The 27,942-nt window shown below is 38.2% G+C and overlaps 2 protein-coding genes across 6 annotated transcripts in view; one reads left to right on the top strand and one right to left on the bottom strand.

Annotated features, from left to right (window-relative positions):
• Positions 1–2,455, top strand: part of col5a2a (collagen, type V, alpha 2a) — a 46,209-nt gene extending 43,754 nt beyond the window's left edge. Inside the window, exon 54 of the mRNA XM_044364900.1 lies at positions 825–2,455. Within this exon, the coding sequence (XP_044220835.1) occupies positions 825–971 (147 nt within the window). The 3' untranslated portion in view covers positions 972–2,455. The remainder of the gene's footprint in view (positions 1–824) is intronic.
• Positions 1,562–27,942, bottom strand: part of gulp1a (GULP PTB domain containing engulfment adaptor 1a) — a 91,970-nt gene continuing 65,589 nt past the window's right edge. For 3 of the 5 annotated variants that reach the window (XM_044364901.1, XM_044364902.1, XM_044364903.1), the window contains 11 exons: positions 26,910–26,991; positions 17,112–17,173; positions 12,943–13,014; positions 9,838–9,936; positions 9,538–9,675; positions 9,186–9,302; positions 7,909–7,995; positions 6,864–7,094; positions 6,529–6,667; positions 6,270–6,364; positions 1,562–3,614 (listed from right to left, as the gene is read on the bottom strand). In XM_044364901.1, coding sequence (XP_044220836.1) covers positions 3,543–3,614; positions 6,270–6,364; positions 6,529–6,667; positions 6,864–7,094; positions 7,909–7,995; positions 9,186–9,302; positions 9,538–9,675; positions 9,838–9,936; positions 12,943–13,014; positions 17,112–17,173; positions 26,910–26,937 — 1,140 coding nt within the window. In that variant the 5' untranslated portion in view covers positions 26,938–26,991 and the 3' untranslated portion in view covers positions 1,562–3,542. Of the gene's footprint in view, positions 3,615–6,269; positions 6,365–6,528; positions 6,668–6,863; positions 7,095–7,908; positions 7,996–9,185; positions 9,303–9,537; positions 9,676–9,837; positions 9,937–12,942; positions 13,015–17,111; positions 17,176–26,909; positions 26,992–27,942 lie in introns of those variants that run through there. The other 2 variants (XM_044364904.1, XM_044364905.1) reach the window with 2 other exon arrangements.

The raw sequence follows: 27,942 nt of genomic DNA, 5'->3' as shown, positions 1-27,942 counted from the left end.
TCATTCCTAATGAAGACTTTAAAATGGCTCACAAATAGAACATTTTCTTTTATTTCAAAGAGGTTCAGCCATCCCCTAAAACCACTGTGCAGCTTCAAGGAACATTTTAACAAATGTTAAAGCTGCAGCAATCAATTTGTTTATAAGAACAATGGGTCAAATGACTGTGTGTATGTAAATTGGCGCTCTTAACTTAACTGTTTGGTTCACTCTCACCACTCTCATCAGCATTGTCTCCAGATGTAGCAGACAGTCTAAAAAAAAATTAAAGAAGCAAAAAAGCTCTGATTAACACACTCTATGCTTTACCTGTCCATCACCTCATAGCAGACAGATAAAGGTAGCGACTAGCTGGTGAACATACTGTCGCACAGCATTTAGCGGCTAAAAAACACCAGAGACTATAACAAGAGCTAAAGGGAGAGTGAATATTGGCCTTACTGTCGCCAGATGGCCAGAAACACAACTCCAAATTAATGGTGATGTTGCTGCATGTCTGCTGGATATGAAATAGGTGTTGATAATTCACATAATTCAGTGTGTTGGCCACAAAGACAATACTTGGTAAAAATCCATTCAAGGGATTTGTTGACGATAAGGAAATATAAAACATATGCTAAAGGTCTTAGGTTGCCATGAAAAAAAAATCCCAGATGAGATTTATTCGTCTGATGCAATAATGCTTTATAAAATATGCCTATGTGTGTGTTTGTGTGTGTGTAGTCATTAAAACACAGTTCACTATTTTATTGAGATGTAGCATTCCTTATTGTAGAGAACAATGAAGTTACTGACTGAACTTCTGTTTGTCTTCACTTTTCCAGCAAGCAAATGGCAACTGGGGCAAGACAGTGTTTGAGTACAGGACACAGAAAACAGCAAGACTTCCCATTGTGGATATTGCACCTGTGGACATTGGTGGCCCAAATCAAGAGTTTGGCATCGATATCGGGCCTGTGTGCTTCTTGTAAAATCGTCAGCAGGGATGCGTCAAGGAGAATCCTGAGACTATTGAACTGACAGCTGACGCGATCAGCCACATTGTACATACGAGTACTGAGGACTATTCTGGCCCTGTGGCAAGATATTTATTGTGCCTTTCAACCCAGTTCAAGACATCAAAGATTTGTAAGTTAGATGAATGTTTGGAATTTACATAAACAATTGGTAAAAAAAAAAAAAAAAATCAGAATCATTCCTCTGTCTTATTGTGTATGTTTGACTTCAAGCTTCCTGCGTTCTAAGCTCACTGTGGTCTAAAGATCTAATTTCACAAAACAGAGTCCAAAGAGTTACCAAAGATTTATGAATCTGAAAGCTTTAAAATGTTAATTATAACTGCTGTTTCATAGGCCCAAAACCATTCCACTGAAGCCTATCAAATGCTTTGTCCCACCACTACTCGATCTCATAGATTTGTCTATTCTTTTTTTTTTATTTTTAATGTTTGAATATAAAAAAAAAACAAACAAACATTGTGGTGCTATTGAGGAAACTAATCTAGCCGCTGATGCGTTCACCAGCGCGTGTATTTTCTCCAGACAGTTTTGATGAACCAGTGTCTGTATCCAGTTATTTGAAACTCTGTACCGGTCATGTAGAACATTAAAGAAACATCATGACTGTCAATTCCTCAGTGTTAGCTACCTCGTCACCGAAACTGAGAAACGATGACACTACATGTAAATCTTTGTTTCACAGGTGCTGTTTTGTAAGTAGTGTGATCCTTGTGCACTTCTCCCGGCTACGCGGTACAGGGCAGGGTTTGGGGATGCCAATAAAGATCTTTCTGTCAATGATGGAGAGACGAATGAGGTATCATGTGAGTGGTGTGTGGTGATTTGTAACTTTTTTTTTTCTCCTTCAACTGCAATATCGGACAGTTAAGGTAGCACAGAGTATTCTATTTTTATGCATGTCAGTTCCCCCCCTTTCAGTATCCTGGACTTATATGCTCTTGAAATCTTTTTTTATAACATTTTTTATAGAATACGGTGGCTGTGAGTGCCTGTTTGCTTTGTATCTCTTGCTATGCAACAAATTAAACCAAATGCCTGTTAATCCCCCAAGCTCCTGTCCTATTAATTCAGGTATAGCTAGGTCATTTCCTTTCAGTTTGTCTTTTTGCACACAAAATCTAGTTTTACATACTGTAATGTGTAGATTAAAAAAAAAAAAGCAAAACAAACAAAAAAAAACATTTATGTACTTTAAAATATTTTCACAGTTGTTTTTTAACTTGAGCTGTTGAATGTGCCTTCAAGTAATGCTATTGTGACCATTTGGTTCTTATTTGAGTATATTTATTATAGATTTGTAACTTTTGTGAGGCGTGACTGCCTGATAACACTCTAGAAGCAGAGAGGAGAAGAAGAAATGAGGAGGAGGAGGAGGAGGCTTTCCACACTGGAAGCAGATGAATTTCATCCTTTGAAATAAACGTTGAAAATACTTCTTTCTGCCTGTTCTTTGTTGAGATGAGTTCATTTGGTCCTTGATAAAACTTTTTTTTTATCATAGCGGAATATTTTCAGCCTTTGTGCAGCATGAAACTCATAAAATCAGTAACAAAAGGTAAGAAAATGTGATGTCAAAACCACAGAATGAACATGGATTGATGAAGTCAGAGTGACCTACTCCTCAAACTGCATCGTCACATCAAATCACAAACTACAAAAAAACTTTTTTAACAGAAGACGAAACATTTTTAACAGGAAACTCATAGATCATAGTTAGCAATAAATGAAGGAGTAGTAACATTTTTTGCAGTAACATTTTTCTTTAATAACTGTAACAGCAAAGTCAATGCAACTAAAAGTAAAATAATGGGAATATTACTGTGTATGAACAGAGGTTCCCCCCCCAAAAAAGTGCCTTCTGGTGCAAGAGAAGAGGAGACTAAAATGATAAAAGTAAAAATATGACAAGTAAATACTGAGATGGCAAGTCAAATTTGTGAAATGCAAAACAAAAAAAACAAAACACAATTCAATACCAAAAACAACAGGTAGAAAGATCAGTAAGCCAAAAAAAAAATAAAAAAATGTCAGATTGGATTAATTAACAACATAACGTGCGAATTACTGTTGAGTAAAATATGTGCTGTTATGGGCAGGCTGCTGTAAGTTCATGTTAATGATACAGGTTTAATTTATTTTCTTGCCGGCTTGTGTTTGGCATACAAACAGGAATGTGTTAACAATACAGAATTCAAATGGTGCATACACACAAACTGTCTCATAGGAAAATTCTGCCACTGAGTGTACCATTGGACATTTTTCGACTATTTACATCTCTCATTGCCTGTGCAAGCAAAGGTACTCAAAACTACTCCTTCCATAAGTTTTTTTTTTTTACAAAAATAGTTCTTTTCTATAATGGATCTGAGTTTACCTTGAAATATCGAAAAAACCAATCTAAATGCAAATGCATATAAACCTCAAGATGAAAAGTGTGACATCTCGACTCATCTGTGGAGTGGATTTTGGCACTTCTTCATACAAACGAGTTAAAAGTACGCGACAAAGAGCATCTTCTTGGCATCAGCAGCGGCTGTCTAGTGGGTCCAGAGAGAAGACGGTGCCCTCTAAGGTTAGTCCCATTTTGAACCCCTCCTGAAAGACAAGCCAGACAACAGCTGTGACCAACAGTGACTCTCCGTTAGATTACATGTCTCAGTTTTGTTGATAAACACAAAGTTTGAATGATGTTGAGATTAGAAGCAATGGGAAAATAAAAATATCTATAAACATCCGAGGGCAAAAAAGAATGAAATGCTAAACAAAATAAAGAGTACAACACTGTTGCACTGTCATGCTTGGTCATGCGTTATATCTGAGATCATAAACTCAAACAGAAACAATGAGGCATGCATCTTGATGAAGGAAGCACTGGTGAAACCTCAGCTTGAGTATCTGGTAAAAAATTCACTTGTAGCTGTTTTAATGTGTTTTCTTTTATATGAATTATTGATTTGATTATGGTCCCAATAGAAAAAGCATACTTGATAGATAACACTGTGTATATAATACATCATGGTACCTCTAAAGATTTTCATGCAAAAGGAAATTTTACAGCACAAAAAGTATTTGCTCACTGTTCTTGTTCATAAAAGAAATAACAGAAGCTCTTCAACTACAGAGCAAGAGCTGGAATAACAAGTGCAATGTGGCCTGTTCAAAAGATGAAAACATTTCACAGAAGATGGAAGAAGTTGTTTTTTTTTTTTTTTAAGTGACACTGGTGGGTTTTGTAACTATGAGAGCATGCGGCAGGCTTTAGAGCATACAAGACAAAAGCACAACAGCACAGAGCAAAGAGTACAAACCATCTCTGCCGCTACAAGTGAAAAGCACAAGAGATGAATTCAGTTGTTAATAATTAAAGCAGAAGAATAAGTTTGACTCAAGAAAGTGTGTCAATGCAACACTGCCTCCTACTGGTTATTGTTTAACAGTTATTTTGCAAACAGAACCACGAAAGTTGGGGTTGGAGGGTTGAACGACGAACTGCATTTCAGCTGCAGAAGTCGTTATATTCTAGTCATGCTGTACTTCACTACCTTACATTTTCTTGCTTTATGCAGACCCACAGAGAATGACTGAATGATCTGACATAAACAGCAGCAGTAATAATTGTCCGACTGCATGCTGGTTCTAACCTGCAGCAGTGGTTCTCAAACTTTTTTCTGTCATGCCGTCTTTTGGGAGGAGAAAGAGTGGCGTGCTTCCCTATTCCACTGTAAACCAATTAAAAAGGCAGGTTCACAATTGTTCAAGTCTGTCTTACATCAGGTGTCCATATGAGCAGTGAAAGAGGTTTTCCTCGTTGTAATCATTCCTCTTGTTCATACTGGCTATTAAAAGATCCTCTTCAAATGCGCTTTTGATGTAAGTGATGGAGGCCAAAATCCACAGTGTGTCCACACAGACATTTAGTTAGTTGATGTGAAGCTTATATGAGGCTTCAGCAGTCTGAGTTGGTCATATCAAGCAGATATCTGCCACATTTTTAGCATCAAATTCCCTCTTTGTGTTTCCTCGGATAGTGTTTCCCTGTTGAGCTTCGGTGGAAGTATAGTAACAAAAAGAGGAACTTTCACACTAAAAAGACTGTAACGTTGAAAGATATCTACTTGATTTGACTAATTTGGACGACTGAAGCTTCCTATTAGCTTCAGATAAACTTTTAAATACATTTTTGCACAGATTTTGTCCCCCATCACTTAAATTGTAAGTGCATTATGAAAGGATCTTCTAACAGTCAGTATGAACAGGAGGAATGATTACAGCAAGAAAAAACCTATTTCATTTTGACACCTGACTAAAAATAGTGAACCTGCCTTTTAACCATTAACAATACTGGGGATGTCTGTAACAAATGAGTCAAGTTGAACATTAAACTAATATTATGAAGAACATGAACTTTAAGATTTCATTCGCATTTAACTCACATGAGTAAAGTTAAAACATTTTCCAAGCTACTGCTGAAATGCTGCTGTTTGACTTTCTATTCATGCTTCCAGACAGCAGGGTTACAGCTGCTTCTGGTAAGCGACAAAATAAATGAAACCAACAGTCTTGACAACAATAGCTGTCAGTTTCCTTTTCGTTTTGTTCCGATTTCACAAAAATACAATTACAACTACCACCTGCTCCTTCATTGAAATGCATAAAACATACTGGGTATTACACAAAAGACTTTTTTATTAATTCAGTTCTAAATGAATGCCTGATAAATGTAATTAAAGAAATAAATCTCATTCACCACAGCTGAGGTCATTTAAATTGTACATTTACTGTACTCAGCATTTTTTAAAGAAATATAAGCAGGAATATAGAATTAGGTAATCCCTCACATCTAATTGTTTTACCACTCTACTGCACAAACACCACTCTGCTGTGACAAACACCATCTATTTTAACATGAATCATTTTCATAAACAAGAGTTCTGGTGTTTCTTTACGGTTCACAAGGGGGCAATTAAGGACAAACTGTCCTGACATTATACAGCAGTGATGCCACCACTGTCAGACAGCATTAGGGGGTTCTCTGTTAGGCTTGGCTGAGGCATCCTGCATGAAGCAAAAAAAAAAAAACAAAAACCCTGTGTTCGTATAAGCAAGAGAATTTTTTTTTTATCTTCAAAGTGCTGATGCTGATAATAGGACAGACAGGAGGCCTGTGTTTCACAGTTAAACCAGCCTCCCTGCAGTTCTAAAAAAAAAAAAAAAACTATGTGGAGGAATCAGACGCAGGCAGCCGCTCACCTGCATCTCATCCAGCTTTGACTGAATATCTGGAGGGAAGTCAGCTGCCCCGCAGGTGAATGGATCAAATGGCTCAGCACCAAACAGGTCTTTCCCTAAAAACACAGGGAGCAGATAAACATTATACTGACAGAAAAAAACAAGAATCCAGCTACAATCCCTCAATTCTAAGTCACTAAACCAATTATCCTAAAACAAACAACAAATACAAAATATTACTCATATCTTATGATGAGAAAGTGATGAAGTAAGTACTCACTTATATCTGGTGGCAATGTGGTTGGTGGTGGTGGTGGGCAGCCGTTGCTGGTCAGTGTGGGCATCAGCGGTGTCACAGGGGAGAAGGGAACCATGTCGAAAATGTCTGTAGACTGTGGTTTCATGGAGATACTTCCTGCCTGTATAAAGCGGTAGAGACGGTTAAGAAAAGGTCAGGAGTTCTTCTACGTTTGCTCATGCATAAACTACACACCTATTTTTGCACAGAAGCAGGAGAAACAGCACAAAACAAAAAGAAGAACAAAGGCGGGGAGAGATAATAAGGCATCAGGGAAAGCGACAGAGCAGAAAGAAAGAGAAGCGTAGGGTGTTTACGCGAGGCCGCGGGATGCTGCATCCCTCGGTTGGCTTAGGAGGAAGGAGAGCGGGTTTGGCAGGCGGAGGAGTTAGTAGCCCGGCTGACAGGTTGGATTCCGGCGAGCTCATAGGAGTGAGTGTGACAGAGGAGATCTCCAGACAGGAGAGCGACTTGATGCTGTGACACCAGAAGAGAGAGGAAGGCCTCTGCAGCATGTACGCTTCATTAGCTGCGTTAATGTGCAGCGGCTGAGAAAAAGAGTGCACACAGAAAATGACCAGAGAGGAACAATATTATTCAGTATTATATAGCTGGAGAGGTTCAGGTAATTGCATTCGCAGGCTGTCACAAATACTGGCATTTGCCCCAATTAGATGGTGTATGTTTCGCAGTCCTCATACGACCAATCAAGTGTGTAATTACTTTGCTTCAAACATAGCTTAGACCCCAACCAACTCCCTGCAGGTAGACCTGGTCATTCAAGACCTGAGTTTAATCACACACATTATACAGTATCAGCAAACCCAGCTGTCCGTAAAAATACTTTAAAAAAAATTTTTGAACCAAAAAGTTGTGGTTGTGTATGTTTGGCTGATGTGAAACATTTGAATTATTTTAATTTATTTTAAGATATATTACATTGGCAAACTGTTTTAGTTCATTCAGCAGGCATTGCGATTAAATTGAAACTACAGTATGTGACTTTTGACATAATAAATCACCCAATCTTAGTCTTGAATGAAATGAAAAGTTGAATTCATAAGCAATAAAAGGCACCCTTGTTCAGTTTAATACACTTAAGGGTTTTGCTGCTGCAGCCTAACTTGGTGTGGTATGACCATTAGCTTATGGTGGCTAATGTTAGCTAGTTTAGGTAGATATTGCATGCTGTATCCCTCTTCTCTACTTGTGTTAGTGTTACCCTACGTTTTAGCAAATAACACTATATCTTAATTGTCACTTAAGGTTACAGTGGCTGTTGTAACCTTGGCTCGATTTAGTATGTAGCATCTGTTGAGTCTCTTAACTGAAGGGGTGTGTGTCCGTGCGGTTTGTCCTTACTGGTGGCACATGTGCTATCATCAGCTGTTCTTCAAGGTCTTGAAGTTGTTTCTTTAGCTCAGAGTTTTCCGTTTCCAGTTCTTGAATCTGCATAAAAAGAAGAGAAATCATTCAAATTATAGATAAACAGCAGTATGGTGTCTTATATTGTTTTACAGAAATCTTCATAAAAGATAGTGGAGAGGCAAGATTTTTTCATGATAAAGTATACTGTTTCTGTCCTGTGAAAACCAATATTTCCAAAATGTCATTTTTCATCAGCTAATAAAAACAGGTCTAAGCCTTTTTCAGATAATCCTGTGGGTTTTGAAATGGTTTTAAATAAATCACATTTGGAGAAACATTATTGTCTCTGGAAAAATGGAATGGTCAAAAAAATGTATGAAATTTTAAACAGTTTATAGTGTAGATAAAATAACTCTCCTTTTGATAGAATCAAATAAATAAGCAAATCAAAGGTACTTCTTCACATTGATGCAGAAATACCAAAATATTGAAGATATATTCGCACAATAAACACATTTATATCGTCTGATGTTATATTTATCATCACATCAACCAAATCTTTCCATAAAACTTTAAACATGTAGTTTGATCATGAATGTTAGGACTTCTCATCTGTGTTAGAAGTTCTAAAAGTACCATGGATGAAATCATAACACCTGCTGAGTTTACATGTCTCCAAGGTCTGTCTCCATGACAACCGTGCAAAATCTGCGCACTGATGAAAACACTGTGATATGGTGAAAAACTTGAAAAGCTAATATGTGGACCTGGAGTTGGGCAAGGTCAAGAATGGTCTTCGATGTTTGAACATGTACAGTAATTTTACCTTTGATTATCTCTTTTGAGTAATTTATGATTAAATGCCAAGTTTACCATATTCTTTATGTGGGAATTACATTTTATTAAGCTTATTACTGTTAAAACATAAAACAGAAGTCCTTTTAACTCCTGTTGTAGAGAGTAAAGCAGATGTAAATATTCAGAATTCTCTATTTATATTGGGATGGCTGCACAGTTCCAGCAGTGTGTACAATAATCCAATTACAGACTGGGTCTCTAACAACAGAGCTTACTGTCATTAATATTAATTACTGACATATTTCATCAACACGGCTTAATTGTCCACACTGGGTGATTTAAAACAATCAATAGAAACAAGCTCTGCATTAATTAATAGAAATATCAATGTGTCAGCATGATGGTACAAGTTTTCAAAGTAAATTAAACTCTATGTGAGAGCAAATAAGCTGAATCAACGAGACGTGATGTACTCTTTTCTGTAGGGTTCCAATCTGTTTCCTGGTTTCCACATCTTTGCCTCCAGACTCCAGGAACTTCTTGTAGGCCAAATCGAAGGCCTGACCGATAGTTAGAGTTATCTCTTCTGCCTGCAACATGACAGAAACAAAGACTTGGCTATGATATTAACCTAATTGTCACAGCAGCTAGGATTATACAGTTAACACCATCATTGAATGTTGATTAAAAGATGTGCAAATATCAACAGCTAGTTAAAGTAAAGGCAATCAAAACTTGTTTAAGTCAAAAATAAATATTGTATCAAATATGTTACATTGGTTTCAATGAAATGAAATGGAAACTATCAAAGCAGAGAGCACTTACACACTTTTCACTGTCAAACACATAGCAGAGGTGTTTGTTGGACTCGGAGTCTTTGCAGATAAAAGTGAATATCCTTTTATCAGTTTTGTCATCTGCACAGAAGGATATTCTGTGTAACTGACAGTTATGCTGCACATCCTAGAAAACAAACACAATGCATATTTATTATTTACTGACTTTACAATCATGTTCAATTCCATCTTCATCTACACAATGTTTATTGTTGTCCGTAGAACAGGTGTCAACATTACAAGTACAACTGTGAAACATCAAAATTTAAAATATAGGGTATGGACTCACTTTTGTCTTGGGATCTAGTATCTTCACGCCATAAATGGAAATCTGCAATTCCACTTTAGGGGTCTTCTGCCCCTCTGACTTCTTGATATGCCTCTGAAACTGCCAATTGGAGACATTAGGTTAGTTCACCTTATCAGTGGCCTAATGACATGAAATAGCACAACTATGTCTGTCAAAAAGCATCTTTAGTATCCAGCGTACATGCTTTAAAGCTGCAGTAATTACATTTTAGCCACTAGATGGCAGCAGACCAACCTGTAAACTCCTTTTTAAGTTGATACAGTGAACATGTTAGCCAATAGTTGTTTTTTTTGTTTGTTTTAACACATCCAGAATGAATGGAACAACGTAAGCATTTATCTGGAGCCATTTATCTGTCTACTTGGCAAATATAAGTCTAATATTTACTCTCCTTCTAGCTCTGTTTTTGGTCTCCACCAACCCCTGAGGGAAATATCTGCTAAATGCTCCACTGTGTTTACCAGCAAGTCTCTCAGTTTGTCTCTCTGCTGTGTGGTGCTGGGAATGTAGCTTATAGTGGATTTATTAAAGCTTTTCTATAAATGAAAAACAGCTGTTTGCTACAGCCGCGAACGATTGCCGACGAGAGCAGTAAGAGTGAACCAAAACACTAAAGTCGCCATAAAACGAAAACATTGCGATGAAAGAGGCTATGACGGTGGAGTCGGGTGACAATTTTTCTGGGTTCATAGAGTGACCCCTTTTTTACATAACACAACTTTTGGATCAAGTGTCATTACAGAAAACATTGATAATCGCAGCTTTAATTTTGCATAAGTTGAAGGAACATTTACCACAATAAAATTAATAGAAGTCCCACACAACAGAAAAAAACATAAATGGCAGCATGTTATCTTTAAAAGGGGGATGAGAATTTGTTAAGGAAAGCATAAGGTTAAGTGTTTTACAGGAAATTAACAGATGAGGAAATCAGGCAAATCTATGATCCGTTTTATGGGTCGTTCTTTCAAGCACCGCCAGAAACAAATTGAAGTCTTTTATAGTTACTGAGCCAAATGAAATAAATACTAACATGACTTGGCAATGAGTTTAGGTCAATAATGAAAATGTCTGCTAGAAAGGGGAGTCACTGTCAGATGTTGTATCATATCATATAAGGACACTTGCATGTAATTAATACATGTAAAAATAAGTGAATTTGCAGCTTTAACTTTTGCCTGATTTTACTTACCGACTTGAAGCCATGTGATGACAGAGAAAGTGTGTGTGCATTTGTGAAACAAGATACTGTAATATTTTTACAGCCTCTAACACTTTGATAGTTATCGTGCTGACTGATAAGACACTGCAGTATTTCACCAAAAGCATGAACACATGTCCTCGAAGGCTGTCTCTCAACTCTTTTTGCAACGCTTATTTTCATTTCGCTTTATCTTTGGAAAGATAACTTAGCCTGTCCTGACTGCCAGTGTATCTGGAAGTGTAACTATGGTGCCTTGCTCCCCAAACAGACTTTCAAGATCAAATGTAATTTAACAATGGAGGTATGGGTTTGGGAAAACAAGCCTCCCTTACAAGTGGCCTCACAGATTCAACTCTTGGCAGGAGAAAACAGAGGAGAGGCCAGCAGGCAGTGAGCACAGCCACATTTCATGAAGCTGTGAGAAAGGAGAGTTGTCTGAGTTGTGGCTGTTCACAAGGCTAGCACTGCTAGCTTGGTTAAATTTCACTAATGTTGTGGACCTGAAAGTTACTCAGTTTAAGAGTCATTCACTGGGGAATTTTACTGAAACTGGGCCCTACATTAGAAAACTAAAACCTTAAATAACAAATAAGAGTGTTTGCCAGTGCTTTCCAAAATCACCCACTGAGCATATGCTGATGCAGCCCTGACATATGGCAACTAAGGCTTCTACTAAGATAAGGAGATAAATATGTACTCATTAAAGAAAACCAATGTTGACTTTTGGTAATGCAATGGGACTTGAAGCCTGGTCTCTGGGGTCAAACTCAAACACATTGTATATCCACCTCAAGCTGTTCTAACAATATTTTTATATTAACATTGAGAATAACCTCACTTACTGTTATACAGAAGAGTTGTCCATTTACTCATCAAATGGGAACAGAGCAACATTAGTATTCATTTACGGTCGGGTTACTGGCCACCTGGCAAAGTCCAATATTCATTCTCCTTTTAGCTCTGCCAGATATTTCCCTCAGAAATATCTAGCAAATGTTTACCAGCTTGTCGCTAATCCTGTCTGTCTGCCCTTTACTGCGGGGCAGGTAGTGTACAGTGGGATTATCAAAGCCTCAGAAAAGGAAACAAGGCTGATGAAAATGGAATTTGTGGAACCAAAAAGAAAAAAAAGACCTACAAGCAAAGCAGAAAAGCTCCACAGAGCTGAGAGGAACTGCAGAGTTGGTGATTCTCTGAGGGTTAGTCACTACAAGAGACACCTTTCTTGTTACATACAGTGATTTAAGCAATTGTTAATATATGATAAAGCAGCTTCGATGCAATGTAATGCATTCATTAATGTCTTTTTCTATAGCACCGGTGTTGACATGAGTGGTGTTTACACTAAAAATGTAATTTAGTGTTAAGGGATAATATTGTTTCAAGAAATCTTTTCCCCATTAATATGCAAATGTAGGCAGCAGCACCTAATTAGATCATCTAATTCATATGAGGCACCAGTGATGGAGATTATTAAGAGTCAAGTTTTTTTTTTTTTAAGTGTCACTGAGTTCTGTCAGAAAACATGCAAAGTAAAACGTGCATGTTGCTGTTTCAAGAATAAATTATGGTTAGAGGATTCAAGCACACGATCCTAATCAACCTGTTTCATGGCAGATAAATTTAATTTTTTTAATTAAATTTTACATGTACTCAGAGAAGGTTGACTGAACACACAGCTGTGCTGATCCAGCAGTTATAGGCATCCACACTTGGGAGCTAAAAAACTCCAAGGACACCTTGCCAGTAGCTGATGAGGTAGGGGAGCAATTCTCACGCACTCCCACAGTACCTGCTCTGAGTCTCCTATCTAATCTGGTCACTCAAGAACACACACTCTGCCCTCTAGGCTACAGCTTAGTCTGGAGACGGGCTTTTACCTTTAGCTTTCTGACTGCATCCTTAACAACTTCTGTGCCTTTTGGGGCTTCAACTTCTGTGTTTCCAAGGAACTGGAAAGAGAACAAATAGACATACATCTATGTTATGACAGTAACACATAATATATACTGTACTGCATATAAGAGTTTGGTGCATTAAATGACATAAGAGAAGACATAAAAGACATAAATCAGGGGAATAGAAATACTGTGCTCATTGGTGGTAAGATGGAGAGCAGATTTCTATCACATTGAATCTTAATTATGGATAAAGATTTAATATTTTACATTGGCATGCAAATCACTGACATCTGAGCCATTATCATCCTGTATTTGTCATTTTAAGATCAAATGAATGTCGATAGTGTTTGTATCAAATTATTCCTGCTCACATCCTTCAGAGGCATAAACACGATTTCACTCGCTAATGTACCAAAGCATATGCCTTATCCATGTGACAAATGCAAATGCACAAAACACACATACGCACACACACACACATGCAAACACACATACTGGAGCAGCACTTCTGCCACCCTCCAACAGATGGAGCCATTAACCTTTGTGCATCAACACCGTGCTTTCCATCTGGCAGGAGCAGCTAGTAATTGTTCCAGTCACACACACTGCTTCAGTGCCTCCTGAGCTTAATGCGAGTAGCCTGTTCGAATATCAGACTTCATAAACACTGGTGTCAGCCCCTTAAAGGTTGGAAAAAACAAAATAACAATGTCTCCCACTGGAACGTAGCTCATGGATGGATTGTGTACAACAAATCTGTGTGAAGCGTTCTATGACTCGGCTTTGCTAATGTCTACTACAATCTGCAGCTTGGCTTGCAAAATATTGTCCTTGTATTAATGCAGAGTGATGCTATAACCAAGAAGTGAGTTTTTTTTGTATTGCACATGGTCTGTTGGTTCTACAAAATAAGTTGTTTGTCTTGTGTTACCCACACTGATGAACTCAGCAATTAGTTATTATTATTCTGACAGCAATTTCGTGTTCTTGACTATGATCCCTTTGCTGATGTTTTATAGTAATATAGAAATGTCTACAGAATTAAGAAAGCTCTCAAAATGTGTAACTAATTAAACCTGCCATGAAGTGAATAACAAGCAGTGGAATTCTGTGTCTACGTGGAGCCATTAACTTTTCACATCTCTAAATGCAATGAGACAGGAGAGACACCACCAGAATGGCACTTATCAATAGGGCCAGAAAACTGATTGAGGTTTCATATAAAAGTGTCAGCACTCTTCACCGCTGTGACAAATGTACTCTGCACTCTTAAGGACATGTCTGAGAGCGCCGCTGACAGATGCCCAGAATAGAATGGAGAAGCACTTGTTCCTGACCAGTGCATTCTGGGCTTCGACTGGGGAGGTTTCACAAGGCGAACCGAGCTCGGAGGCTCATCCATCAACTGGTGCATGCAGCTGAAAAACAAACCATCCCCTGCTAATTCCCTAGAGTGAGGATTCACACTTTAGCTGAAAGGGACTGTGCACTCTCAATACACAAATCAAACAAAATATGCACAGAGAACACACAGATTTCAACCTTGTGATAGGTCTGTAAAGTTCATTGAGATGGCACAATAAAGAGCTCAGAGCTAAACTCTATGTACAGCCTTCTACTCCTGATTAAAAGGTTTTCAGACTTTTTTTGACAAAAAAAAAGGAGAAGAGGAACTGTGTAAAGGGCAATTTATGTCATTTGTGAATGCGCTCTGATTGTCGATGCCAAGCACACAAATTGCAGCAGCACAGAAATCTTGCCAGCTGTAGTCCCGAGGTTAATAACACTTGTTGATTAGAGGGTAGCAAAAACCTGTTCAAGCTGAGCCCCCAAAATACCAACAGCAGCTTGGTACAAGAGTCAAATGCAGAAGGGCATCTCAAAACACCAAAATGTCAGACCATTGAAACAGATGGGCTACAGAAGAAGATGACAGTCTCTTCACAACAAAAAGCTTCTATGATGGTCATCAAAATTTGATTCATAACAGGAATATTCCACCTGGTCTGACAAAATCATGGTTGCGGTTGTGATATGCTGATGATATTGGAAATTTGGCACACAGTATACATCAGTTGCCAGGATTTTAGAAATACTGAGTTCATATCAAAGTCCTCCCCAAAAAACCCTCCCAAAACTTTCAAAAAATGTTTCATATAATGTTTCTGTTTGTTTTATTCAAAATGGAGGAGTTCTTTGAAGGATATTTCTCTGAAAATCAGCTTATAGGGCCTAAAATAACATAATAATAATAACGTCTCAGAGCTTGGTCTCTATTTTTCCAATAATTACCACTAAATTACACAGTTCCTTCCAGGAAACTTTCTAGGAAACTATTAAATCCTGAGAAATGAAGCATTTCAAGCTGAAAAAATAAGTAGACTCATCGATGGAAAATGAATAAACTATTCTGATAACTGATGAATCATTTCAGCCATTTTTTTAAGCAAAAATCTGTTTGGTGGCAATTCAAGCAATGTCAAGATATCATTTTGGGAAATTATAATGGACACGTTTCACCATTTTCTACAAATTTTATGGAGTAAACATTAATAATCAAAAAACGAATCAGTTAATGAAAATCTTGATTACTCGTTAGTTGTAACCCTAAAAGCATTACTGTTTTATTTCCCAGCACACAAGGTCTGAATACTGTTTCAAAGCCCTTTCAGTGCTGCCACAAACAACATTGTGGGGACAGAATTTTTAATCATTTATTTCTTAATAGTTTTGTCAGTGTAAAAGTAGTCAAAGTCAAACATATTGAGTCTAAAAATACCCACCATGTGTACGTTTTCAACTGCTCTATATAAACTCCCTAAAATGATGCTAATAACCCCAAATTCCCAGAAAAAGGAGGGATTCTACACTTACTAACTAGAAGAATATGTAGAAAAATTGCTAACTTAGCTTATATTCAACAATTCTGAGTGCTTTGAACCAGGGAGAATAGGCCAAACACAGTCTCTCAGCACTTTGACACTCTCTCATTCCCTCCAATTCCTTCAGTAATGAATGTATATATGTATTCAGATCTCAGCAAATTTAGACAAACAGTCAACTCATCAGTGAAAACTGACAATATGCAGACACTATGGGAACTGACATTATGCTTTGATTTCAGAGATATGTCTTCTGGCAGTTCCCTCTGCTTCTTTGCTGCACACACTGAGGGAGCTTCAGCAGTTTGGGGGATGTGGTAGTTTGGAGTTCCTCCTCGTTTCCATCATAACATTTCTGAAGCACGGGATGTTGGCTGACAGTTTCTGTGCCTCATAGGAGAGAAACTCTTTGTTGAAATGAAGCAGAAAACTATTCTGACAGGGAGGCGCTCCCCGAGTGAGACAGTCCTCCTTCAAGATGTGTTTGTTGGATGTTTGAAAAAGACTTTTAAAGAAGTGTTTTGTAACTAGCCATGTTTCCAGTCAAGACCAAATGTACCAAGTTATGCTTGTGTCAGGACCGATAGTTTTGGCTGGTTTTGACAGAAGCATGAGTCACTTTACAGAAACACCCCCTCACTAACACATTCCTTAAGAAATAAACAGATCAACATGGATAAAACACAGACAAACTCTTTTAAAATTAAACTTTGACATGGAGAATTTTCCCCTTTCCACAGAACTGAGGAAAACAGCTGCTCTGGAAGATAAATAAGGAAATATCAGTTCTGTGACAGCTCATATTTAAAGTCTAGGAAGAAAATAAAATATATCACTATCAAAAATCTAAATTATTATTGTCAACCCTAACCCTATGTCAGTGTTAAAGGTGGCAATTAGCAATTTAAATGGGGTAAGGGGTGTTCAATGAGGTGCCTTCCTATGAAAATGTAGGCATCTGATGAAAGCAAACCCAGAGACAGCAAAGCTCATTTGCTGGACAGACTGAGCTGCTATTGCCATCAACGAAAAGCCTGGTTGTCTCAAGAGAAATGCATCTCCTGACTGAGAAGTGTTGGTTTGACAGGGCAAACAGAGGTGAAACCACAACAGAAAGATTTTGTTTTGTTTATTTTGTTTCTGTGGCAAATCTGTTTCGCTATAAAAGCTTCCTCGCACCATTCTTTAACAGCAAAATGCATTTATTGTTTGACTTTTTTATAGTCACACTGCTCTCACAGTGCACAGTCAGATGGTGAAACATACCTTGGCATTGTAGGGTATGTAATGCTTGGCCAGTGCCTCCGGGGTGTGCATCCATGATTTATCTGAAATGATACAAACAACTTACTCAATAAAGCAGTCATAATCGATGGTTTCATTCAATAAGGCATGGCAGAGGTATAATTAACTACATAAGAGGGTAAATACCACAAAATTAAACATGTGAGGACTGATTATTGTAAAACAAAGCACATACACAAAACCTTGACATCACAGAAAAACTGAAATATGCATAAAATAGGAATCAAAGATTGGAGTTTTGTCTTATGAAAGTATTTTTTTACTTGATCTGTATTTCATATATAAATCTTTACATAACCAGGATAGGTTCAATGAGTGCAATGCTTCTTTTTCAGGAACACCTTCCCTCACTCTCATACAGTCACACACATTTGCACCTGGAAGTTCCTTAGTGCAACCGCAGTCTGATTTGTTGGTCAGACCCCACCGGCTGCTCCAGTGGAGCAGCAGGTGGGGTTAAGGGCCCTGGCAATGTGAGGCACCTCAGCAGTGGTAATTAGGCAGGGACAAATGCTCTTCCCACTTGCCAACCCTGATTTGTCCTGACGAACAGGTGATCGAACCTGTGAGCTTCATCACAAGGCGTGCTCTGACTGAACGCACAGCGATGTTTAGAGGTGGCACGATTGCATTTGACGTAAATTTAAAGGCGCAACTTGAGGTGAACGGACATGAATGCGCTCTAGGTGGCGCTAATTAACGTGAAGATGCATTTGAGTGAGTAGAAAGTGTTTATATGTTTTATTAAGACGAGATAAAGAAGAGGTCAAATTTACACATTAAAGGAAAACAAAAACTCTCTTTGCCTTCAATTTGAACATACTTTGAATGTTCTGCGTACATTCAGGACATTCCATATTCATTATAAACCAAATAACAATGTGCTTTATATGTGGACCTGAAGGTCACCAAACAACTATTTCTGGACAGATTCCACTAACAATCAACAGCAGTAATATTGTATTTTCAAAACTATTTCACTGGGTAAATACAATGAAAAATGAGCATCAAACGATTTGAGTTTTAAGAATATAATTTTTGAATTATTATCACTCAGTACACACAGATAATGAATTGTTTAAAAATCTCCATAACAACTGCCTTTGAAGATTACACCAACACAAAGTGAGCAGCGGATCAGAGATCATTTTGGGTCATTGATAGCACGACCCAAAGCATCCCATTATACTGTCTCCAGCATTCTCTTAATTATCCACTGATTAAGGATTCTTTTCTTTCTTTCTTCATCTCCCATTTGTACAGGCTTATCGCCCTGTTAATGAATCTTGTGACAAAAGATGCACAACTGTGACCTCAGTGCACTCTGCTCCTGTATGTTGATTGTGTTAATCAAGGCATTGCAAGGTGAAAAAGATGTGAATCAACTTTACCATGTCCTCTGCATAAGTATGCTAATGACTTTGTGTACATGACGTTGTTGGCTGAGTAGCTTGATGAATTCAACGTCTATTCTAATTAGTGTTAATTTGGTGCTCCGCATTTGCTTAATTATGATTGCTTAGGTTTGCTAATCTAACATATTGCGACCTAGTCTCACATCAAAGTGTATAATAACTACATTGAACCACAGCGCAAAACGTATTTGTTTCACAACACAGCGTCCTTGATAACTCAACAATACAGCTGCCAGCTACACACAGGAATGTGGCAGGAAACTAATGTCAGCCATTTTGTTTGTTTTCGCAGACAGAACCTTGACAGTCATGTGACCTGGACACAGGCTAATAGAAAACAATACGCCAAAAAAACGTAGGCATCTCACACTTTTAGAGCTTTTATTGTGAAACTAACATATTTTGCGCTGATGACTAACATAGCTATTATACATTTTGATCTGAGACTGGTTTGCATATTATTTACAAGGGAACCAATGGGCAAACTTTTAATTTACGGCAGTTTATTGTAATGGCAGGAAATGAATAAACACAGGAAACAGCAATATGCAAAGATGGCGGTCTTTATAACTTTGGTAAACATAAGCCTTTCCCTCAACTTAAATTGTCCTCCTTATAAGTTTACTTAACAGCTGTGCAATGAGATTATCCCTGCTTGCACCTTGCAGTCTCCTCCAAAGTGCAATCAATTTCCTAGTGGGACTCTTGAATGAAAGTTGAAGGAGGGATGATTTAGCTTCTCCTTTCTTGTACAACTAAGGAGGCAAAGAAACTGTAAATTCCAAAAGAAAGGACAGAGAAAGGAGGAGAGTGGTGAAGGCTGACACAGCGGCATGGCAGGTAGGCTGGCATTTTTTTTTTCAAGGCGTCAGCACACACTGTTCTGATTAAAGGGTGGGGAGGCATACTTCTTTCTTTCTCTTTGCAGCATTAAATAGCAAATACATGAGCACAACACAAGTGGCAAAAGTTGCAAGTGATGCCCGGGTCGCCCGAAGGGATGATTAACTGCTGGCGCGTGAGGATGAGCTGGCGTCTGAAGGTCAGTCTATGTGGCTGAGTTGTCAAGTGTTGGATGAAGATGAGGGAACATTCAAGGGATGACAGCATGAAAAGTGTCAATGCCTCTCTGTCAAACTGGAGTGTGCTTCACACAGCTCTCTAGAGATGGGGAGTACATTGCTTCTCTGTGCTCTCTTGTTTCCTGGAGAAGCAGTTAGCGAGTGTGAAAGCATAAAGGTCACAAGTCCTTCATGCATGTTACACTCCAGCAACGACTGTTATTAGCAATAGCTGCCTTCAAGTTTCTGCTTTCACATCTTGAGGGCGGGTCTCTTCTGAAAACAGTATAATTTTCCAGCCCTTACTGAAACAAGTGAGGATTACATTAGGCAGCGACTGTATAATGTAAGACCCATGGTTAGTTCTTATATGAAGTGTTTTAAAGACGTTTGTACACCCCCTGAGATCTTTTTCACGCTTGCAACAATGCAAAACTATGTTACACCAATTTGGACTCCAGTCTTCAAGCTTCAAACAAAAATAAAATAGAATTCTCTACGTAGTTGGTTTTCTGACACATAATCTATCCTCCACCCTGAAATCCAGAGATTTGTCAGCGGTAACAATTTTGTTTCATTTCAAAGACTTCAAAACATAAGTGTTAAGGAAAATGTTTTTTCTAGCATATAGGGAAAACATTTGGCTTATTTCAAAACCTACTTGATCTATTCTACTCTAAGTCTGTTCACTGGTGCCTAAAACACTGCCCATTGACACCTGCTCTAATGAAATAAAGTAGACAGATATAAATGGTGAATTGTTTGGTGTGAGGGGAAAAAAGAAAAGAAAAAACAACAACTACAACAAAAAAAACAATAAGTACCTTAAGCTAGCAATGATTCCTAAGCAATTCAAATAAAAAGCCCTGGAGCAGTGATGGATCTTATCTACTTTTTGAGAGTAGCTACACAAATGTTCCACAAACTGTATTTACATGTTGTGTTGAGCAGTTCACACATCAAATTTCACTAAGTTATGACTGAGATGTTAGCAATGATGCTTTCAGTACTACTCTTTTTACAATCGATAATTCATTTCATGGAACAAAACCTGCATTGCTGGACTAACCTAATTTTAAATGTGATGTACTGGAGCAAAAGAGACTGACACCTTGCACAGAAAAAAAACCCAGCACACACGGCAATTTGTGGATGAAGTGAACCTTTGATCTATTAGACCTATATCGCTCATGATCTCTTCTTATCTCCGCACTAACAGCTGTATTTTGCTCTATCTCACACCTCTTTATCTCATGTTCTACTGTGGATTCAGGAACTGGGGGGGATAAAGGGTGCTTACAGTCTTTCATGTCAATGAGACAGGAATCCAAAGATAACAAGTGCTCCTCCACTTAAAGACCTATTATATATTATTACAAAGTCTTGAGCTTTATCAAGACTGCAAGTTAGTTCAAGGAGAAAATTCCACAGGTAAAAATAAAATCTATATAATATGTACAAAGGGTCTGCTTTAAACTGGCAAACAAGATGCTTTCAAAAGATATATTCTAGGAGAATATGTACCAGTGCTATTGCAAATAATTTCCAAAGAAAATGTGTTTGATGTCCTCCAAATTTACAAAATTGAGTCTTTTTTTGTCTATTTGTCTATTCAAATTATCTGGTTGCTTTTACTGTGGCACTTTGCAGTCTTTCACCTACTATATACGTGTGAGGGACAAGTGGAATACAAATAAAGGACACTAATATCAGTTCTAATATACCACCAGCATCACTAATAACAACAATAAGAGTTATATAAAAGGTTTTACATAGAGCTATTATTATTGCTAAAGTGTTGTGGTCACTCCTCTTTAAGATTCTCCACACTTAGCCCTCACTGTTTAGAGCTTGAGTGCTGCACTGTAAGAGCACAATTTTTCTATAGGGCCACAAGACATGAGCAGGCAATAGCTTAATTCACTGCAGTGCTCAATCAATGACACACAATGAATTTGCTGGGTATGCACAGTTCTCCATCATGCAGAAGACAACTTCAAATGGGCTCCAAGTAGAAAGGACCTTTACCACACTTTTACTGAGACCCAGTAGAAAAGTGGGCTACTTTGACATACAGCATTTCATTTTTAAACTGTACCACTGTCTGGGCACAAAAAATCATCCAGATACAGTATGAAGGCTGGGTTAAATACTAAAAAGGCTATGCAAAATGTTCCAGTGACATAGAAGCAGTAATAGTGCATCCTTTGAGAGAATCTCACTATGGGTTTGTCTCCGCTGTATACAATACAAATGAGGCGATCGACAAAAATGTCACCACCTCTCTGCAGTTTAATGCAATTAAATGCAACAACACTGCAATCTACGTCCTTACAAACTGAACCATCACCTCTCTGACAGTAAAACCTAAACATCACAAGCTTCAAGGGTTCCACTCAATATAAAGCGAAGAACAAATGCAGCAAACATTGCTGGTACGAAGTAATTCAAGGTTCAGGGCTAATACAGATTAGACAGAGCCAGAAAAGTAAATGCCCATGATCCATAATCATGGTCATATGCCTGAATAAACCAACATGGTCTGTGCAGACATTCAGACAATGACACAGACACTCCTTTTATATCTTAGTGTCCCTTGCAGTACAAGGCAACGAGACACACATACATTACACCACCAAAAAAGAGCATTATTAAATTATTTGTCCTACAATCATATTAAAAACAGTTGCAGGGTACATTTCTGAATTGAGCTACACTTAGTTATTTATATTGTCTGGCAATTCAGTTAACTTGGCCCAAAGGAAATTAAAAAGCCTGTGTATCCTCTGCATCTAATTTTCTGTATGGCTGCATTTTGTTGATTCAATCATAATGATGGATAGCGGACATCTTACCTCAATAATAAAAAAAATACAACATCCTAAAAATGATGTGAATATCACAATTCAGATGAATAAGTGCCTGAAGCACATCTGTGACCTTATGTGACATATGGCGACTGACGACAGTTCTCAGGTTTCTCACTGTACTAGATAAATGAAGAAAATGAACATGACAAATCGTTCCTTTGTTTTGTTTCAGCAGTTGAGACACGCAATTAGGATAGTTTTACTATAACTGTATGTATAATTCTATGTTAACTTGAGGAAACGTTACCAAAATACCTAAGAGACTCCAGTTCCCACTGCTGCAAGAAAATCTAGGGCAAACACTGCACTGTCCTCCTCTACTGTATAATCACCAGTACATTGGACCATTATATTTAGGCTATTCTTCTGCACTAACATGACTAAAGTTAGGCTACTGTTGGTGTGACAGTATTGTATTATATTTATTACTGCAGTCAATCAGGTCAGATATGATGCAGCACATCACAGTGACCTGCAATGAAATTAAGTCCACGTTCCACATAAGTGTAGACCAAATAATAGGAACACATCTCAGTTTGACACATTACAATTGAACAACACAACAAACTACAGCCTCCAAAGTGACCATAAAGTTGAATCAACACCTCTCTAAAACAATAACTGAACATTATAACCTTCACTCACTTCTTGCAGGGCTGTTGTATTAGACTGCATTAGTTACCTTGGTGCCAAGGTGTGCCAGACATGGAGCTGAGTGGTTCGCTGTTCACTTGTTTATTCAAATTTTATTAAACGTGTCACATGTCCAAACAACTTAACACCCGACACTTCACTTCCTTGGGTCCTCAGCAGCACGCCCGCCAAGTGTGAAGTCAAGTCAGAGCCCTGAAGCCCCGCCCCGCTGTGATGTGACAGTGTTTATATCAAACAGCCCCTGCTGCACTCAGGCACAGAGAGTTGCTCGCTTGTTTAGTCAAAGTTTATTAATATTTAACATGTCGTGTGTCCAAAATGCACCATATTCAACATCGGACATCCTTGGGTCCCCAACAATACAACCGTCAAGTGTGAAGTTGATCGGATGAGTGGTTCCCGAGATATGTGAAGGACACATATATATACATACAGACAGACAGACAAACAGAGATTCCTTGCTTTTTAGTTAGATTAACTGCAGTGCCTGTTCAAAACGTGTCTGAGACATCTTGGAGTAAGTCTTGAACGTACAGTACATGCCAAGTTTCGTTCGCAGTACACAGTTCAGTAGGAGAGTTTAAGTCTCTTAAATGTTTTTAAGTCACTATCACTACAGATGTAAACCACAATGTGGGTTGTATAGGTAGAGAAGCGCTGTCTGTATTTCTGCTTGTTGACTCCACAGGCAGAAGAAGAAGCAGATCGAGAACCACTAATCCAAACAACTTCACACTTACCACTGCACTTCCTAGGATCCTCAGCAATACACCTGCAGAGTTTGAAGTCGTTCGGATGAACAGTTGTCGAGATGCGTGACGGACACGCATACAGACAGATGGACAGACAGACATTCCTTCCTTTATAATTAGAAGTCAAAGCTGATAATTACTGGTGACAACTTGGTTTGGTGTGAACATAAACATATGCGTTGTGAAACTGTGACCTCTCAAAAAAATTGGCTGCATGAAAAATGCGTGACTAGGCGTATCGAGTAAACTGGCAACTATTGTAAATACTATGCTGTACCCACAAGCTTGTCAACTTCCAAGTCACGAAAGCACAAGTCAGAGTAGGCTACCTTGCTGGTACATAACATGTTAAATGAGTTAGGTTTTCTGAACAGCTGCTGTATGGCTCTCCAAGAGGTACACGTGAATTTCGTAGAGTTCAACTATTCAATGCAAGTCAGGTCCAGGAGAACAGGGCAATAAAGATAGGAGATAAAAAATGATCAAAATCCCTGTGGGCATTACCTGCTAGACGTGATCACATCCACAAAACACAGCCAGACACAGAGATAAAGCGGGAGATAAATCAGCGGAGTTGATCTGTTGTCAGTGCCAGCCTTCACTTTCTCAGCCAGCAGCAGCAGAGGCAGTCGGGACAGGTGCAAAAATTAATAAATAAATCATAAACTGTTGAACATTTATACACCTGTTGGACTGTACGTTGACTATTTTTTTGGTGTATAAAATAAAATAAATTTAAAAAAATGATAATGATAATGGAAGTGAGCCAAATGCAACTGTGTTCTTTACACATATTAAGAGTTCAGCAGAGACTGAATAATTTACACTAATGTGACATCATATCAAGAAAACCTTTGTTCAGCCCATGTGGGAAGTTGTCAGCTGCAAATGAAATGTTGCATATCAGAAAATAGTTTAGATCGATGACAATGTTTCATCCACAATTGTAAACAAATAAGATGAAAAATTGAAAAAGGCATGGTTTCAAAGGAATCAGATCACTGTATAATGAGACAATCTCAATTCTACCAGGCTGGTCTGAACCTGTTCTCTCTGTGTTATGGTTTAAAGTCCTCCCCAGAGGAGCGATTGCGCTATTCATCCTCTTATCTTCCTCATCTTCCAATTTCCATTAAAAACAGTTCAAGATACCGGCTGTTTCAAAAACTAAATTTAATCCTTATACAAATGCTTCCATTCAAATATTTGTATGAAATCTTTGGAGGATCAACTTTGAGGCTATTCATCAACATTCAGTTTCTTTTGCAACAGGAAACTTGGAATAGTTACTGAAGCCTATAGAGCACACATAGAAGTAGAAAAATACACTGTTCATACACATAAATGGCTCCAGATATATATTTTTTTAAAATACTGTGGTTCATGCTCTTAAATAGAAATGCTTGATATTCATGGGAGGAAAAAAACCTTTCATTTTACTATATGCTGTGGACCTTTTGGCACCGTGTGCCACAGAAAGCCTGTAACAAGTGTTGCAGAAATTAAATCTATAAAGAAGCTCGAGGGTCAGACATCTGTTGGTGTGTAGATGTCAGACTGTATGATGGAGGTCAGAAAACCATTTTCCTTCCTTTAGTGAGAATGCTTTAATTTTATGGCAGATGGGTGACTGGATGCACCCTTTTCAGTGCAACATAAAGAAATGGACAGTGTGTGCTAGCCTGTCTAGGAGCGTTTGTTGAGAGAACAGTTTACTATCTATTTTAAAGTCTTTCCATTTTGCAGGGGCCCTCATTATCTGTCTACTAGCAAAGCTAACTTTCAGATCGAGCCTTTTACCAACTATAATTTACCTTTTCCAGCGTACCATCACAATAAATGCACAGACAAGCACAAACGTACAGCCTAAGTATCTGCTGATATTCACAGAAATTCAATAACAGTTCAAATGAAAGGAATGGAGCTGCATTTCCATATTATGCAATCAAAGGGGAGTCTAATATAAAGTGAGGAGGGAGTATTTGCCCTCGCCGATTACCATATTTAGCTCCTAAAATAGAGGACCTAATGGGAAAAAGTGAATTATGACACCTAAATATCATTAAAGCCCGGCGCACCACCTGGGCCCCGGACACTTTCCTCAACACTGTCCAAGGCTTCTTCAGGTCTGTTGATTCACACCAGAAGAGTGAGACAGATGGTGGTAAACACATCAAGCTGTTTTGCAAACTGCAGTCCCAAATATCCCCTCCTCCGCATTTGGGCAGGGTCACCTCAAGACTCTGTAGTGTTGCGCAATCTCTTTAACTGTGTAACACTTACTCACATGCAGGGCGGGATGTTTATGTTGTTATGCTTGTTGCCCATTTAGTTTTAATGTTTGTTGTACTCTGTTTGTATTTTGTTGTCCTTCAAAGCTTTATGAATAATTTTATGCTTTGGCTGCTTTATTGCAGCCTTTGAAGTCAAACAGTGCATCTAAAAAAAAAAAAAGAATCATTTCATCAGCCAAAAATACTAAACATAAACGTAACTCAGTTTTGGGTTGTTTTTTTTTTGTTTTTCATTGGGAGCTTTCAGTGTGCAGACTTTATAGTCCTGCCAAAATAATGATTTATGGCTGAAACCGAGAAGACCGATCCTCCAATTCAGATGTGGGGTATTCACCAACAGTTTTTGTGCAAGATTCACAGAATTGGTCTCTGGCATCACAAATACACACAGTAGCGACAAATACTGTAAATCTTGGTGATCGTAAAAGCAAAACAGTAACAGTGAGTGCTCCATCTTGATAAAAAAAAAACTAAAAAAAAAAAAAAACTCTTAAGCTTCTGTTATCTCTCTGCCTTGGCTTGTGGAGAAATTCTTTTCATTATTCAAGTTCGGGAACAGAATAACATTTAAAATGAGTTTCGCTGATACTCAGGTGGTGCGACACATCGAAAACGTTCAGCATTATATTAGCAGAGTAGCAATAGTCAGTGTAATGATAGAAACAACTGCGTATCTCTCTCACTCCATGTCAGCATTAGCTATTTCTGCTTACCTTTTTTCCTGTTGAAGGCGCGGTTCATAGTGGAAAATGTAGCGTCTGCGAGGTCCCTTCTGTGTGTCTGCCAATATTCCACCTGGAGAAGCAGCAGAGAGAAACGAGTTAAAAATGGTTTTGACCTCAAGCCTTTACTAAAAAGGCAGAGAGTCTAAAAAGCTGAAAGTCTGAAGTTTTTTTTCTGTGAAAATCCCCACCCTCTGAGAGTGAGGCAATGTTCAGCCGTCAGAACATATTCCAATTAAAATCCCAGCCCTTCTGCATTACAATTGTTTACCACTGGACCTCATCATCGGTATTATCATCTGTCTTTATTTCTAACCTTGTGATGTCGATAATAAAGTACCTCAGTGTACTGCAGACTTTAACAACATAGTATCTTCTGTCAAAAGCAAGTAAAAATGTTTATCTTAATCCATGTTGTGTTGTGTTCTAATCTTTCAAAAAGAGCAAGTGTTTCTATCCGAGCGCCACTTCAATTCTATCACCAATACACTAGACATAAACATTTACAAGACTTAGAAACTAAAACCTGATGCAATAAAGTTTAGTCATCATAGGAGAGGCCAGCATCAAACTTTGCGTGTAATAAAATTATCTCACATAAAAACAACATTGGTATGATTCTACCATAGTCTGCATAAAGTAAGAGATGAATGTGGGTTGTGGTTAAAGACAGTTTTTCTTTTTCCTCTGTTTTCTTTGTAACTGAAGCAGCACTCCCTGGATATGCCTGAACACTGTGACTGGTACAGTGCATTGGATCTGTGCTACATTACAAAATAGCAATTTATTCTACAAATGCAAAATGTCCACCTCCATAGCGTCTCCAAAGAGTGACACTGTGCTTTGACTGCTCTCAGGCCTTTGCATCAATTCCCCAAGATAGCTCAGCAATCTAGAGGACTGCAAGGACAAACTGTCCAGGCCTAGGTAGCTGTCAGCCTGTTCCACAATCAATATGCTTTACTCTTTTACTATGGGAGAATATGCGAGGCCTGGCGCAAAACAGCTTTCAATCTTTGCTTTT

Source organism: Thunnus albacares, chromosome 11, assembly GCF_914725855.1.
Source record: "Thunnus albacares chromosome 11, fThuAlb1.1, whole genome shotgun sequence".
Taxonomy (NCBI): Eukaryota; Metazoa; Chordata; class Actinopteri; order Scombriformes; family Scombridae; genus Thunnus; species Thunnus albacares.
This window is presented reverse-complemented; position numbering and strand designations above follow the sequence as displayed.